Here is a 13,713-nt window from a genome sequence, read left to right as displayed (position 1 = left end):
AGATAATAGGTTAAAGTAAAGGTTGTGTGTGAAAGCAGACCAGCGCCATCTGATGTTTATACTTAGGGGTGAGGTGCCTTATTGCTATTATAAATAGAAACAATCTAATGTCTTTCCAAATGGCTTCATCATCTATAAACTTGCCCTGAGTTAGATGCGTTGCTTTTTCTGTTGATATGCTTGATTGGTGTATATTTTATCCAGTGTGTTTTAGATTATGTTGTAAATCTTAACTGACTGGCGTCTGGAGATTGTTTGTTATAACATACCATATCTCCGGATGTTAGTGGTATATAAAGCCTAGCAGTTACGAACGTTGGGCCAATAACCAAAACATTGGTTAGAATCCCCGAGCCGAATAGATGAAAAATGAATCGATGTACCCTTGAGCAAGGCACTTAGCCCTAATTGCTCCTGTAAGTCACTCTGGATAACAACATTTACTAAAATGTACATGTACATTTCCAACTCTCTCACGTGTTGGATATTTGTTTTGAAACTGGAAAATGGCACAAGAAGATGCACAAAGGTTGCCATTTTTGTCTGGTGAGATGAGCAAAGGGGCCACCAAACAATGTTTGATTCAGCTAGCAATCTTACTGGAGCTAAAGAAGTCCAACAAAATTGTTAATTTTAGTATTAGATTGAGGACACAATTTCAATGGATTGACGAGTCAATTATATCACAAACAACGTCAATTTGGTCTATTTCCGGCCATGGCGGATATGTGCAGAGTTGAGCATGAAGGGTCAATCATAGCATCGTGTGTGAAATATCTTGCACTGGAGATGATGGTGCTCAAAATGTCAACACAGGGGTGGGTGTCTTTCTACGTAGCCAGATACCTGGTTGGGACCCATTTTGGGATGAGGTTTGCTTAACAGCACCTAATGTAGCCTATTACTTCCAAGATATCTAGCTGTTCAATAGCCCAACATCTTGATGTTCCGATGCTCTCAGTTGGTAAAATGCATTGACCCAGTCCTAACTTCAGGAAGACAATGGTATGATGGCCAACTGCCCAAACAGGTTTTGGAACTACTGCTTTACTAAATGCCCCTAGTTGATGTCACCCCTCAGAAAACACACTAAACATCAAACTGTGGTAGTTGGGGTGTTGTTTATTAGGATCAAACGGTGGGCGATGGAGTTTCATTTTTTTAGGATAAACTGGGAGATGGGGGTCATGATGGGGTTGTGATATTAGGTAGCCTCATATTGCTTAGCCACGGTTTTCTTTCCATCTCCACCATGCACCTGTTTATGAAGGAAGACATTTGAAAGTTATATACACTGCTCAAAAAATAAAGGGAACACTTAAACAACACAATGTAACTCCAAGTCAATCACACTTCTGTGAAATCAAACTGTCCACTTAGGAAGCAACACCGATTAACAATAAATTTCACATGCTGTTGTGCAAATGGAATAGACAACAGGTGGAAATTATAGGCAATTAGCAAGACACCCCCAATAAAGGAGTGGTTATGCAGGTGGTGACCACAGACCACTTCTCAGTTCCTATGCTTCCTGGCTGATGTTTTGGTCACTTTTGAATGCTGGTGGTGCTTTCACTCTAGTGGTAGCATGAGACGGTGTCTACAATCCACACAAGTGGCTCAGGTAGTGCAGCTCATCCAGGATGACACATCAATGCGAGCTGTTGCAAGAAGGTTTGCTGTGTCTGTCAGCGTAGTGTCCAGAGCATGGAGGAGCTACCAGGAGACAGGCCAGTACATCAGGAGACGTGGAGGAGGCCGTAGGAGGGCAACAACCCAGCAGCAGGACCGCTACCTCCGCCTTTGTGCAAGGAGGAGCAGGAGGAGCACTGCCAGAGTCCTGCAAAATGATCTCCAGCAGGCCACAAATGTGCATGTGTCTGCTCAAACGGTCAGAAACAGACTCCATGAGGGTGGTATGAGGGCCGACGTCCACAGGTAGGGGTTGTGCTTACAGCCCAACACCGTGCAGGATGTTTGGCATTTGCCACAGAACACCAAAATTGGCAAATTCACCACTGGCGCCCTGTGCTCTTCACAGATGAAAGCAGGTTCACACTGAACACGTGACAGACGTGACAGTCTGGATACAACGTGGAGAACGTTCTGCTGCCTGCAACATCCTCCAGCATGACCAGTTTGGCGGTAGGTCAGTCATGGTGTGGGGTGGCATTTCTTTGGGGGGCCGCACAGCCCTCCATGTGCTTGCCAGAGGTAGCCTGACTGCCATTAGGTACCGAGATCCTCAGACCCCTTGTGAGACCATATGCTGGTGCGGTTGGCACTGGGTTCCTCCTAATGCAAGACAATGCTAGTCCTCATGTGGCTGGAGTGTGTCAGCAGTTCCTGCAAGAGGAAGGCATTGATGCTATGGACTGGCCCGCCCATTCCCCAGACCTGAATCCAATTGAGCACATCTGGGACATCATGTCTCGCTCCATCCACCAACGCCACGTTGCACCACAGACTGTCCAGGAGTTGGCGGATGCTTTAGTCCAGGTCTGGGAGGAGATCCCTCAGGAGACCATCCGCAACCTCATCAGGAGCATGCCCAGGAGTTGTAGGGAGGTCATACAGGCACGTGGAGAACACACACACTACTGAGCCTCCTTTTGACTTGTTTTAAGGACATTACATCAAAGTTGGATCAGCCTGTAGTGTGGATTTCCACTTTCAGTTTGAGTGTGACTCCAAATCCAGACCTCCATGGGTTGATAAATTTGATTTCCATTGATAATTTTTGTGTGATTTTGTTGTCTGCACATTCAACTATGTAAAGAAAAAAGTATTTAATACGAATATTTCATTCATTCAGATCTTGGATGTGTTATTTTAGTGTTCCCTTTATTTTTTTGAGCAGTGTAGGTTATTCACAGAGTGTACTACAATTCTACAAAATTAAAATGAATCCCTGAAGAATAAACTGGAATTTATGGTGACACCTTTGGGAAAAAAAAAATCTAATTTCATAATTATTCAGACCCTTTACTCAGTACTTTGTTAAAGCATCTTTGGCAGCAATTACAGCCTTGAGTATTGGATATGATGCTACAAGCTTGGCACACTAGTATTTGGGGAGTTTCTCTCATTCTTGTCCGGGCTCTGGCTGGGCCACTCAAGGACATTCAGAGACTTGTCCTGAAGCCACTCCTGTGTTGTCTTGGCTGTGTGCTTAGGGCTGTTGTCCTATTGGAAGGTCAACCTTTGCCCCAGTCTGAGGTCTTGAGTGCTCTAGAGCAGGTTTTCATCAAGGATCTCTCTGTACTTTGCACCGTTCATCTTTCCTCAATCCTGACTTGTCTCCCAGTCCCTGCCACTGAAAAAACATCCCCACTGCATGATGCTGGAAGGTTCTCCCATCTCCACAGAGGAACTCTGGAGCGCTGTCAGAGTGACCATCGGGTTCTTGATCACTTCCTTGACCAAGGCCCTTCTCCCCCGATTGCTCAGGACAATTCCTTCGAGGTCAAGGCTTGGTTTTTGCTCTGACATGTCAACGGTGGGACCTTATATAGACAGGGTTGTGCCTTTCCAAATCATGTCCAATCAATTGAATTTATCACAGGTGGACTCTACTCAACTTGTATAAACATTTCAAGGATGATCAATGGAAACAGGATGCACCTGAGCTCAATTTCGAGCCACATAGCAAAGGATCTAAATAAAAATAAATAAAAAAGTTTTTTAAATACATTTTGCCAAAATGTCTAAAACCTGGTTTCGCTTTGTCATTATGGGGTATTGTGTGTAGATTGATGAGGAACTTGGAAAAAGTCAACGGGTCTGAATAATTTCTGAATGTACTGTATTTGTCCTTAGGTCCTGCAGATGTTGACAATGCCTGCAGATGTTGACAATGCATTCTCCTGCTGTCCCATAATTATCAAGGCAAGACCCAGATGCAGACACGGGAGACCCAGATGGTTGGAGTCTTACAATGTTTAATAATCCAAAGGGGTAGGCAAGAGAATGGTCGTGGACAGACAAAAAGGTCAAAACCAGATCAGAGTCCAGGAGGTACAGTGGCAGACAGGCTCTTTGTCAAGGCAGGAAGAATGGTCAGGCAGGCGGGTACAAAGTCCGGAAAACAGGCAAGGGTCAAAACCGGGAGGACGAGAAAAAGGAGACTGCAAAAAGCCGGCGAACGGAAAACCGCTGGTTGACTTGGAAACATGCAAGACGAAACTAGGACAGAGAGACAGGCAACACAGGGATAAATAAACTGGGTAAAACAAGCGACACCTGGAGGGGATGGAGACAATAACGAGGACAGGTGAAACTGATCAGGGTGTGACAATAGTAACGTGTCGGAACGAGGCAGGCAGGCAGGCTTTGTCAGCCAGTCGAAATCGTGAGTCAGCTGGCATCATTTTGATGGATATATACAAAAAAATGACAATTGAATAAAGGTTAAATGAAACATATGATTTACAGTTTTTCCAGCTTCAGTTTGAAGTGATTGTGTTACTGTAGCTGTGTTGTTGGTTAGCTTTTCGGAACAACAGTGTCGTGACGAGTGAACACATTTTCTATGCCGAAATCGCGCCTCATTGTTGTTCATCCAGATAAATGTCACTAGATAACAGTTTAAGCAAATGAAGCTACTTTGCTGTTATTCTGACTGCACTGTTTGACATGGCTGTAAGTTAGCCGTAGTTGGCTAGCTAGCAAGCAAGGGATAAGAACGTTGCCAGACAGTATGGCAATGTAACATTTAGAATGAACGACTGACCATAGATATAGAGCAAAAAGACTGGGTCGCGTCCATAGATACAGAACAGAAAGACTGCGTCGCGTCTCTAGCAACCCTAGATTAGTGTCGCGACTATATGTTGTGGAATGATGGAATAGTATGCATAAATGTATCAAAATAACATTTTGAATAAATATGTAAATCATTATTTGAATATGTTGGAAACCCGTTGTATAAAAGTAATAATGCCCTCGAAGCTGATGTTTGAAGGATACGGTTTGCTGTCCCTGGACTTCGTTTCGGACCTAATAACACCTCTGCCAATATATCCTCCAAACACCGGCTTCTCTGGCATTATCACTTAACTAAACAATGGCGTTTATGAAGGTTTGGTATGATATGGCTATTATTAAGCTTTAGCTACTGCAGGTGAAGATATGAAGGTAGTGCAACCCGGCACTGACTCCGACAGTTGAATTTGGGGTGAGGAAGACTGTTTCAGACCTACCATAATTACTCCTATAATCTAACATTATAATGCTTATCTTTATAAAACATATTCTGATCGAAAATGTATGAATTAGCCTCTGTCTGTACATCTATATCTGTATAGCAGACGCTATAGCCTATAAAGAAATACATTGTGAAGCATTTGCCAGTGCGACACACTAGGCTGGTAGAGGTTAAGCGCTCAACATGTAAACAACATTTTGTTGTATTAAATCATTATAGTCTATCAATTAGGCTCAGTCTACAGTGACTTTGAATTCCTTTTTAGAAACACCAGTTTGGCCAGAGTCTGTGGCTTAAGGCTCATGCTATGGTGCCTGGAGAGCAGGCTAGCACCGGAGAATACCCGCTTGCGGAGCCACTGGAGATGCTAAACACCCCTTTGGCCATACTTGATTTTCGCCCAATAGACCTGGCATATTCCAACTTTCAAGGAGCTTTGTTTTGGTTATTTTCCCTAAAAACCTTTATGCTTACATATATATATATATATATATATATATATATATATATATAGGCCTAAAAGTTTAGGCAATATATATATATGTATATGTGTGTAGGCCTAAAGGTTTTTCGGCAAAATAACCAAATCAAAGCAAAGCTCCTTGAACGTTGGAATATGCCAAGTCTATTGGGTCAAAATCAATTATGGCCTGCCTATTGTACAAAGGAAACTTAAGAGATATGATTTTTAGTTTATAAATACTTTGCTACAATGACACTGTAAGACTGTAAGAACAGACGCTGGAGTAGAGAAGCAGGGAGTCAAACATTTAATCGGAACAGCATCAGCACATGGGTATACAAGGACATATGACAATCAATGCTGAAGCGGGGAACAAACAGATATAGGGGAGGAAATGACAGAGGTGATTGAGTCCAATAATCGCTCATGCGCGTGACGGGGAATGCATGTGTGAGTAATGATGTTGTCCGGTGCCAAATTTTCCTAAAGAAAACTCTGAAATCCCGGTCACTTTTAAAAATGTTTGTGTATATGTATTTTAACTGACAAAAAAAATCAATCAATCCAAACTGCAGCAGCCAATTGATGAATGGAAAGAGACATGTAACAAAACAACAAAAAGTGAGATTGCCAAGCCTTCAATACTTGGTAGGGAGGGATGTATTTTCTGTTTGTCGAGATTTACATAGTCTCTTTTACTGTGGTGTTGAAAGCGCAAACCATGCCCCCCTCCCCTAGCTGATCATTGTCTGCAGCCGATTCTGACTGTGAAGTAATGAAAGAGTGACCTCCTCTGTGTTCAGGAAAACCCTGTCTTCTGGCCCCTAGCCCTGTATGGCATTGACAGTGCCACTAAAGCATGTTGAAGTGGCAAATTCGATATCAGTTTATAAACACAGGGTCACTACAATTGTTGTTATTTTGAGTCGTAAACATTATTTTGAGTTAATTATGAGGGGGGAGGGTGTTCCATTTATTTTAAAATACAAAATGAGGAAAGAGGGGTGCATTATGTTTTATGACACCTTGAGTTGGACCAGCTCATCCCGCCAAGTAAATGTTGATCTGTCCCTAACCTTAAATCAAGACCAAGAAGCAAATGTTTGTTTTCATACATTTTTACGATATAGCCACATTGACTTTGTGGCTAATGTATCCACTAAAAACCCACGCCTCGACCCGGAAGAACATGTGACGTATGCCGTTCGAGTTGTTTCAGGTCAGTCGGACAACAACACTGCTAACAGCACTAGCTATACTTATTTTGTAGTTAACGGTACATAGCGCTAGGTCAACTTGGCCAATAGCGCATATTTACAAAGATTTGTAAGTGCGTTGTGATTTCGACAAAAATGTCAATTTTGCAAGGACAGATTGGATCCATTTTGGAGATAATGGTCAGCGCGACTGTTACAGAAATTAGCAAAGTTTTCGAGGGTTCTGCCTCGTCTGAAGTGCCAACAACGGGAGAGAACGCGAGTGAAACCCCAAACGAACAGGTATATCTGCTGATTGTGTAAAGTATGGCATTTTGTAAACCAGTCCGCTAGTTAATTTCACCGAGGTTGCAGCCTCCGCCCTGGGGCGTAATCATTACGCCGAAACCGTTTACTCCAGACGGAAAACGCAAACGAGAGTTGCTATTGGATACATTCAAAAAGAGCCCTCCCCATTTCGTTTTGTTTTGCTTCATTTTGATTTAAAGATGCACTATGCAGAAATCGCTCCGCCATTTCCTGGTTGCTAAAATTCTAATACTTCGCCTAATTTCAGTTTGTGACTACACAGTATAGTGTTAACCGCTGTGAAATATTTTCCATAATCAAAAATATTGTTTGTAGCTGGTGTACAAAAGTAAAAGATGCAAAAACAAAACTTAAGCACTGGAAACAGAAATATCTCACACAGAACAGATCTACCGCTTGTTAGTCTTGTTTTCAAGGAGCGTGACTGATCAATGAGAAAGACAGATCTATAACCCATGCCTTTGCAGTTGTATGAACTGTTTTAGGTATGAACCGGTCCACTGGGATACCAGTGTATTGCCGGCTGCATACCATTCGTTTGGATGGTAAAATTAAACCATCAATACGAGATAAATATCTGGTTACATTCTAAACTGAAGACCATGATTAGTTGATTATTGCTGGGGCAAAAGCGTCACCAAACTGGCTTCCGTGGACTGGGGTTATTTGTCCCCGAAGAAGAGGCGAAGCGAGCGGGGTAACTGGGCACAAAATCTTATCTCAGCAGGTGGCATTTTTAACGTTGTATGGAGGTCAATGAGTACCGTAGTTGGTTAAAAGCACATTGAATGACTTATTTGCTGTGTGGCTTATTTGATCAAATAGAAGTTTACTGATATGATACGTTTTTTTTTTTACCTTTTATTTAACTAGGCAAGTCAGTTAAGAACAAATTCTTATTTTCAATGACGGCCTAGGAACAGTGGGTTAACTGCCTGTTCAGAGGCAGAACGACAGATTTGTACCTTGTCAGCTCGGGGGTTTGAACTTGCAACCTTCCGGTTACTAGTCCAACACTGAACTGCTATGCTTTATCTTGGCCAGGTCGCAGTTGCAAATGAGAACTTGTTCTCAACTAGCATAGCTGGTTAAATAAAGGTGAAAATATATATATATATATAATATAATATAATATAGCGGCCACTATAGTATCTGGTCAATATAATACAATCTGTGCCATCCTTTAGCCCAGGGCCAGCGTTCTGATCGTACATCAAATCACATTTTAATGGTCACATACACGTGTTTAGTGAAGTGACTCATGGTGGGTGCCAAAACATTTGTGTATCTTAAATAATGAGATGGGTGCATGTAATGGTTCCAGAGAAGAATATATATTGACAAAATGACCAAGTGGGTAACCAGTAAGGCAAGACTAAAGTAACATTCAGGTAATCCATTTTCTAATCTCAAACTCTTGATTCAGACCTCTAGGAGACCTCTAATAGACATGGTACACAAACAGTGAATCCAATACAATTCTCTTCTCAATAATAGATTATTAGATGTTTTTGCTGGTGTAGCGAAATGCTTGTGCTGCTAGTTCCAACAGTGCAACAATCCAAATAAAAATATTTAAATATTGATAATTTATTTGACCAAGAAAGACTCAATCTCAGAGAAATCATCAGAGCGTGCGAAACAGTGCCCCTCTGTCTCAGTATTTGTAGCCCATGTATATGATGCTGTCTTGACAAATAGAGCATGGCATGTCATACTCTTTTTGGCCAGACAGAATCAGATACATGGGCTACAAATACTGAGACAGTGGTGCTTTTTCAATCGCTTGGATGCTTTCTCCGGTGATATGGTAGACTGTTCGGATGCTGGAATTGTGTAAACACCACTTGTGAATTAAGAACAGGGCGGGCTATTTTATTGATCTATTGTATTTATAATCAGTCCACCGAATCCAAGCAGTCCTATCAGTCTACTCTGGCCTTAGTACACAGTCAGTGAGGCCGTGCATCTTTTACAATGGCAAGAAGACCAAGACAAATGGATGCACATGCTGCATTAGCTTTGCTACCAAATCTGAATGAGAACGACTGATAGGGAAGAAATGAATCCTGATGACATCTCTGATTATTCTGAGCCTCTGAATAAGAGAGAATGGTGTGCGCTCAGAGAAGGGACAGCACCGTTTGCATAGAACGAGCTACTGGCCAATTATCAGCACAAAGTGTTATCACAGAGAGCAGGCCCTAAAACATCAGCAACAAACTCACCAGCTTTCGTTGTTTGACATGCTCTAACTGATGCCATTGCTTGAAGACGCACACCATGTAAGCACAAGCAGACGACAACTGACTATTTTTGCCTGCTATCATATCAACACTTACAGTATATTAATTAAAATGCCATTTTCTTTTGTGGTGATTTTCACTATCAAGCAAACCTGACACTTCTAATGTTTAGACTACTGATGTTTTCATAATTTGACCACGTATGATGCTGACCATTTGTCTTGGTGGTTTGGGTATTTTTATGTTGTTATACGTGTTATATGTGTTCCAACACACATGCTTTCTGTTCCATAGTTATAACAAAAGGCTCTCCACAAATACAATTGATTGAACACTTGAATTACTGCGTTACGTTTATTTATCCTACAGTAACAAACCAATAAATTATTTTGTGTTATTTGGAAAACAAAATATCTTCATGTTCTGTTACCTAATACCTTCATGAACCCAACCAAATGATCATTTTTGTGATAGCGTATATGAAATGTATTAATTACACTTAGAATGTTTGTCTGAATGAATTATAATCGGCAGAAATACATGTCAGCTACGTTTTATAATGGGAGCTAGCTAGTTTAGTAAACTGAAGTTTGTTCTGTGAATAATATAACCTGTATGCCTTCAACTTGCTTTTGTTCTTTTCACTCAGTTGACCCAGTTGACCTCTTTCATGGAGATACTGGCTAAGGAGGCTGTGGACAAAATCTACCAGCTATTCAACGAGTGCTCCTCTGTTCTGCATCTGGAAGTGTCTCGGAGTGAAACTGAGAATGAGGACTTGAAGAAGAGGCTAGACGCGGTTGAGACCGAACTGAGGACTGTTTTAGAAGGGAGTGGAGGACGAGAGAACACATCAGCCAATAGCTGCTGCAGTGAAGTCAAGGTCATCCACCAGTTAAAAGGCACACAACCAGGTGAGACTTGGCATTATTTCAGATTGGCCATCAATCTGGTGTTAGATTGCTTTTGCACACTGTTACTAAAATCAGTGCTTTTGAATTCGATGCAAACGTTTTTGATTTTGACTGCAATCTTTTTCAGGCTTTTGCGCTGGTGATGCAGAAGTGAAACGCTCCCCCATCCTCCACCTGTGGAAAGGGAGACTTCCCTCAACTGTAAACGAGGTAGGTCTATTTGCGTAACTGACAATATTCTGTTAAAGGTATAGTTCTTGGAAAGCTGTCTGGAATTACTAGGGGGTACAGAAAGTAATAACCTATTTACTTGTCTATATCACACAAGTGTCATTATGCACCATTTGGTACCAATTGTATTTAATTATTTAAAGTGAGTACAAGAAGCATTTCATCCCTTTGTGGTGATTTCTGTTGTATGATATCATTATACATAGATCGGAGTCTAAAACTGCTTTCCCTCTCCATCTCAGCACTCCAACATGGAGGACACGATCGAGTCAGTTGTTATCAAAGAAGAAGGGTTGGAAGAGTACCTGTACAACAGCACATCAGACCCAAGTCATTTTTTAGAGAGCCAGGCCCAGGAGGTGAGTGACCCAGAGAACCCTACAGCGGACCCAAAGGACAAAGGTGGCGACACAGGGCCAAAGTGTTTGAGAAAGCCAAAGATCACAGGGGCTCGTCGGGCAAAGCCCAAAAAGGAGAACCACCTTAGCTGCAAGCACTGCAGGAAGACATTCAGCAAACTGATCCAGCTGAAAGCTCACCAGGCGATCCATGCAGCAGCGGAGAAACCTTTTATCTGCCAGCAGTGTGGCAGAGGTTTTTCCTTTAAACGCAGTTTGGATGCACACCAGCTGCTTCACACAGGAGAGAGACCGCACACATGTGGCGAGTGTGGTAAAGCTTTCACCCTAAAGCAGCTACTCAAGAATCACCAGAGACTCCATGCAGGGTTGAGACCGTTCCGCTGTGACGAATGTGGCAAGAGCTTTAACCGGGCCCACGGTCTCAAGATGCACCAGATCGTCCACACGGGAGAGAGGAAATACAGGTGTGAGATCTGCAAGAAGAGTTTCAGCATACCGGGAAATCTCCACAGGCACCAGCGTATACACACCGGTGAGAAACCGTTCCGTTGCGATACGTGCGGGAAGAGCTTCAACCAGGCAGACACTCTGAAAGGACACCAGCGGATCCACACAGGAGAGAGGCCATTTACCTGTGAGACGTGCGGGAAATGTTTCATTCAAAGAAGTGCTCTGAAAATGCACCAAAGAACCCACGCAGGAGAGAACGCCTTCCTCTGTGTGGTGTGCGGGACAGTCCTGGCTTGCGTCAACTCCCTCAAGACACACCTTCAGACTCACACAGCAGAGATGCCTTGTATGTGCTCAGTGTGCGGTAGTAGTCTCAGTTCTCTCACTCACCTCAAATCGCACCAGCAACTCCACACTATGGAGAAGCCGCACAGCTGTGGCCTATGCAACAAGAGCTTCAAGTCGGTCAGCTACCTGAACATACACATGAAAACTCACACTGGGGAGAGACCGTTCACCTGTGACGTGTGTGGAAGGATGTTCACTCAACACAGCAGCCTGAAAACCCACCAGGCAGTCCATACTGGGGAGAAACCTTTCAGCTGTGAAACGTGTGGGAAATGTTTCAGCAACACTGGGAACCTCAACAGACACCAGCGGATACACACTGGAGAGAAGCCTTTTAGCTGTGACCTCTGTGGGAGGAGCTTCAACCAGGGCAACAGCCTCAAAGCCCACAAACAAATCCACACAGGAGAGAAACTTTACATGTGCGACAAATGCGGGAAGAGTTTTTCCTACCTGAGGAATCTGAAAGATCACAAGTGTTACTATATCTAAAACCAATAGGCATAGCCTCTTATTGCGATGGACCACACTTGGTTTGAACAATTGTCTCGGCATTAAAAATGCATTTTAGGTCAGTGAGTGGCATACTTGACATATGAAGTGTACTGATAAGATTGGTTGTCAAAACAGCCCTATTCAAAGTATTTAATTTTAAACATGACTTGTTTTAGAAATCAACTTTGATTTTGAAAAATGAATAACCAGTTGCCTTTGTTGGGTAGAAGGACTTGGATTGGCTGGTGGTCCAGTAGCTGTTCAATGGAGCAGAGACTAATTTATTTGAGAAGGATGTACGTCTGTAACCTTTCTTGTCTTGTGTACCTTTTATTATTGTTGTCTCATATTTGTGAGCCAATGGTAAATAAAACTCTTGAAATTAGTCCTCTGTGTGTGTGTGTGTGTATATTTTGAAGCATTACTTGTTGTTCTTGCAATCTGTGCATATAGTTCCTCTAACAGCTGCAACATAATATTGAGCAAATTGAAGGGTTATTGAGGGATAATTTTTGAATTTTTTTTTAGGGGTGTGGCTTGTCAGTAGAGCAAAACATGTCTGAAACCCTGATGAAGACAGCTTGCAGTCGAAACGTTGGTTATTAATTTTTGCATCGGAGAAATGATTAGGATTCAAATTATCGGGTGTCTACAGGTTGTCCCTCTATGGCGCTAATCACGTTCAACCTCTAAAGGTTGGCTCAAGGCTCACTCACGAATGCTCAGCAGTAATGCCCCTCAGCACTTGTAGGCTAATGTAGTATCTTTGACTCTGTACAGTGGGAACGCAGGGATGTGTAATGGCATTTAGAAGCACAAGCAGTTGTATCTCTGAGTGCGACTGCATGTCTCAAGTTGGAGAGAGTATGTATGTTTTGTATCCATGGATGGGCAATTAGTCATACATTATACAGTAAATGCCTTAAGTTTATTAACTTCGAACAACACTCCTTTGAGTCTAATTCACATCAAGATCTCACATTATGGCAGATATTGTAAATGATCAAGAAATTAAATAAAAATAAAAGCATGAATTTTCAATAAAGCATTTAAAAACATAGTTCTGTGGTATTTTCAACTTAGATTCTTAACAATGCATTTGCAATAGACAGTTGCATGAAAGCAATAAACATAACCATCTGAAAACAGGAAAGAAACTGCAAAAGGAAGTCACAGAAAACCAATACCTAGAAGCCAAGCTGTAAGCACTGTCAGCATCTCTAGGGGAAATCTGCCTCTGGGGCAGCATGCAACGCTCACACAGGGTTTTAATAGGTTTGCAGGCTGTGAAATGGGTCGGTTGAGTGAGGAACACATGGGTTCACCCTGTAGCTTCTGGGTGTTGTTGATGATCCAGTTACTGATGTACAGTGGCAAGAAAAAGTATGTGAACCCTTTGGAAGTACCTGGATTTCTGCATAATTTGGTCATAAAATTTGATTTGATCTTCATCTAGGTCACAACAATAGACG

General features: G+C 42.3%; 1 protein-coding gene across 1 annotated transcript; it reads left to right on the top strand.

Annotated features, from left to right (window-relative positions):
• Nucleotides 1–6,856: 6,856 nt before the first annotated feature.
• LOC135552758 (gastrula zinc finger protein XlCGF26.1-like) lies at nucleotides 6,857–12,626 on the top strand. Its single transcript, XM_064984583.1, has 4 exons — nucleotides 6,857–7,168; nucleotides 10,091–10,355; nucleotides 10,483–10,565; nucleotides 10,829–12,626. Exons 1-4 carry the CDS (start codon nucleotides 7,022–7,024, stop codon nucleotides 12,236–12,238), a joined length of 1,905 nt encoding a protein of 634 aa, XP_064840655.1. The 5' UTR covers nucleotides 6,857–7,021; the 3' UTR covers nucleotides 12,239–12,626.
• The last annotated feature ends 1,087 nt before the right edge of the window (nucleotides 12,627–13,713 follow it).

The sequence above is a fragment of the Oncorhynchus masou genome, chromosome 13 (genome assembly GCF_036934945.1).
Source record: "Oncorhynchus masou masou isolate Uvic2021 chromosome 13, UVic_Omas_1.1, whole genome shotgun sequence".
Taxonomy (NCBI): domain Eukaryota; kingdom Metazoa; phylum Chordata; class Actinopteri; order Salmoniformes; family Salmonidae; genus Oncorhynchus; species Oncorhynchus masou.
The sequence above is the reverse complement of the archived record's forward strand: the minus strand, read 5'-3'. Positions and strand labels throughout refer to the sequence as shown.

Excerpts from the sequence above, each read along its gene's own strand:
- LOC135552758 (XM_064984583.1), top strand. The coding sequence starts at position 7,022 with ATGTCAATTTTGCAAGGACAGATTGGATCCATTTTGGAGATAATGGTC. Across the intron at positions 7,169-10,090 it reads GTGAAACCCCAAACGAACAG|TTGACCCAGTTGACCTCTTT; the intron begins GTATATCTGCTG and ends CTTTTCACTCAG. Across the intron at positions 10,566-10,828 it reads TTCCCTCAACTGTAAACGAG|CACTCCAACATGGAGGACAC; the intron begins GTAGGTCTATTT and ends TCTCCATCTCAG.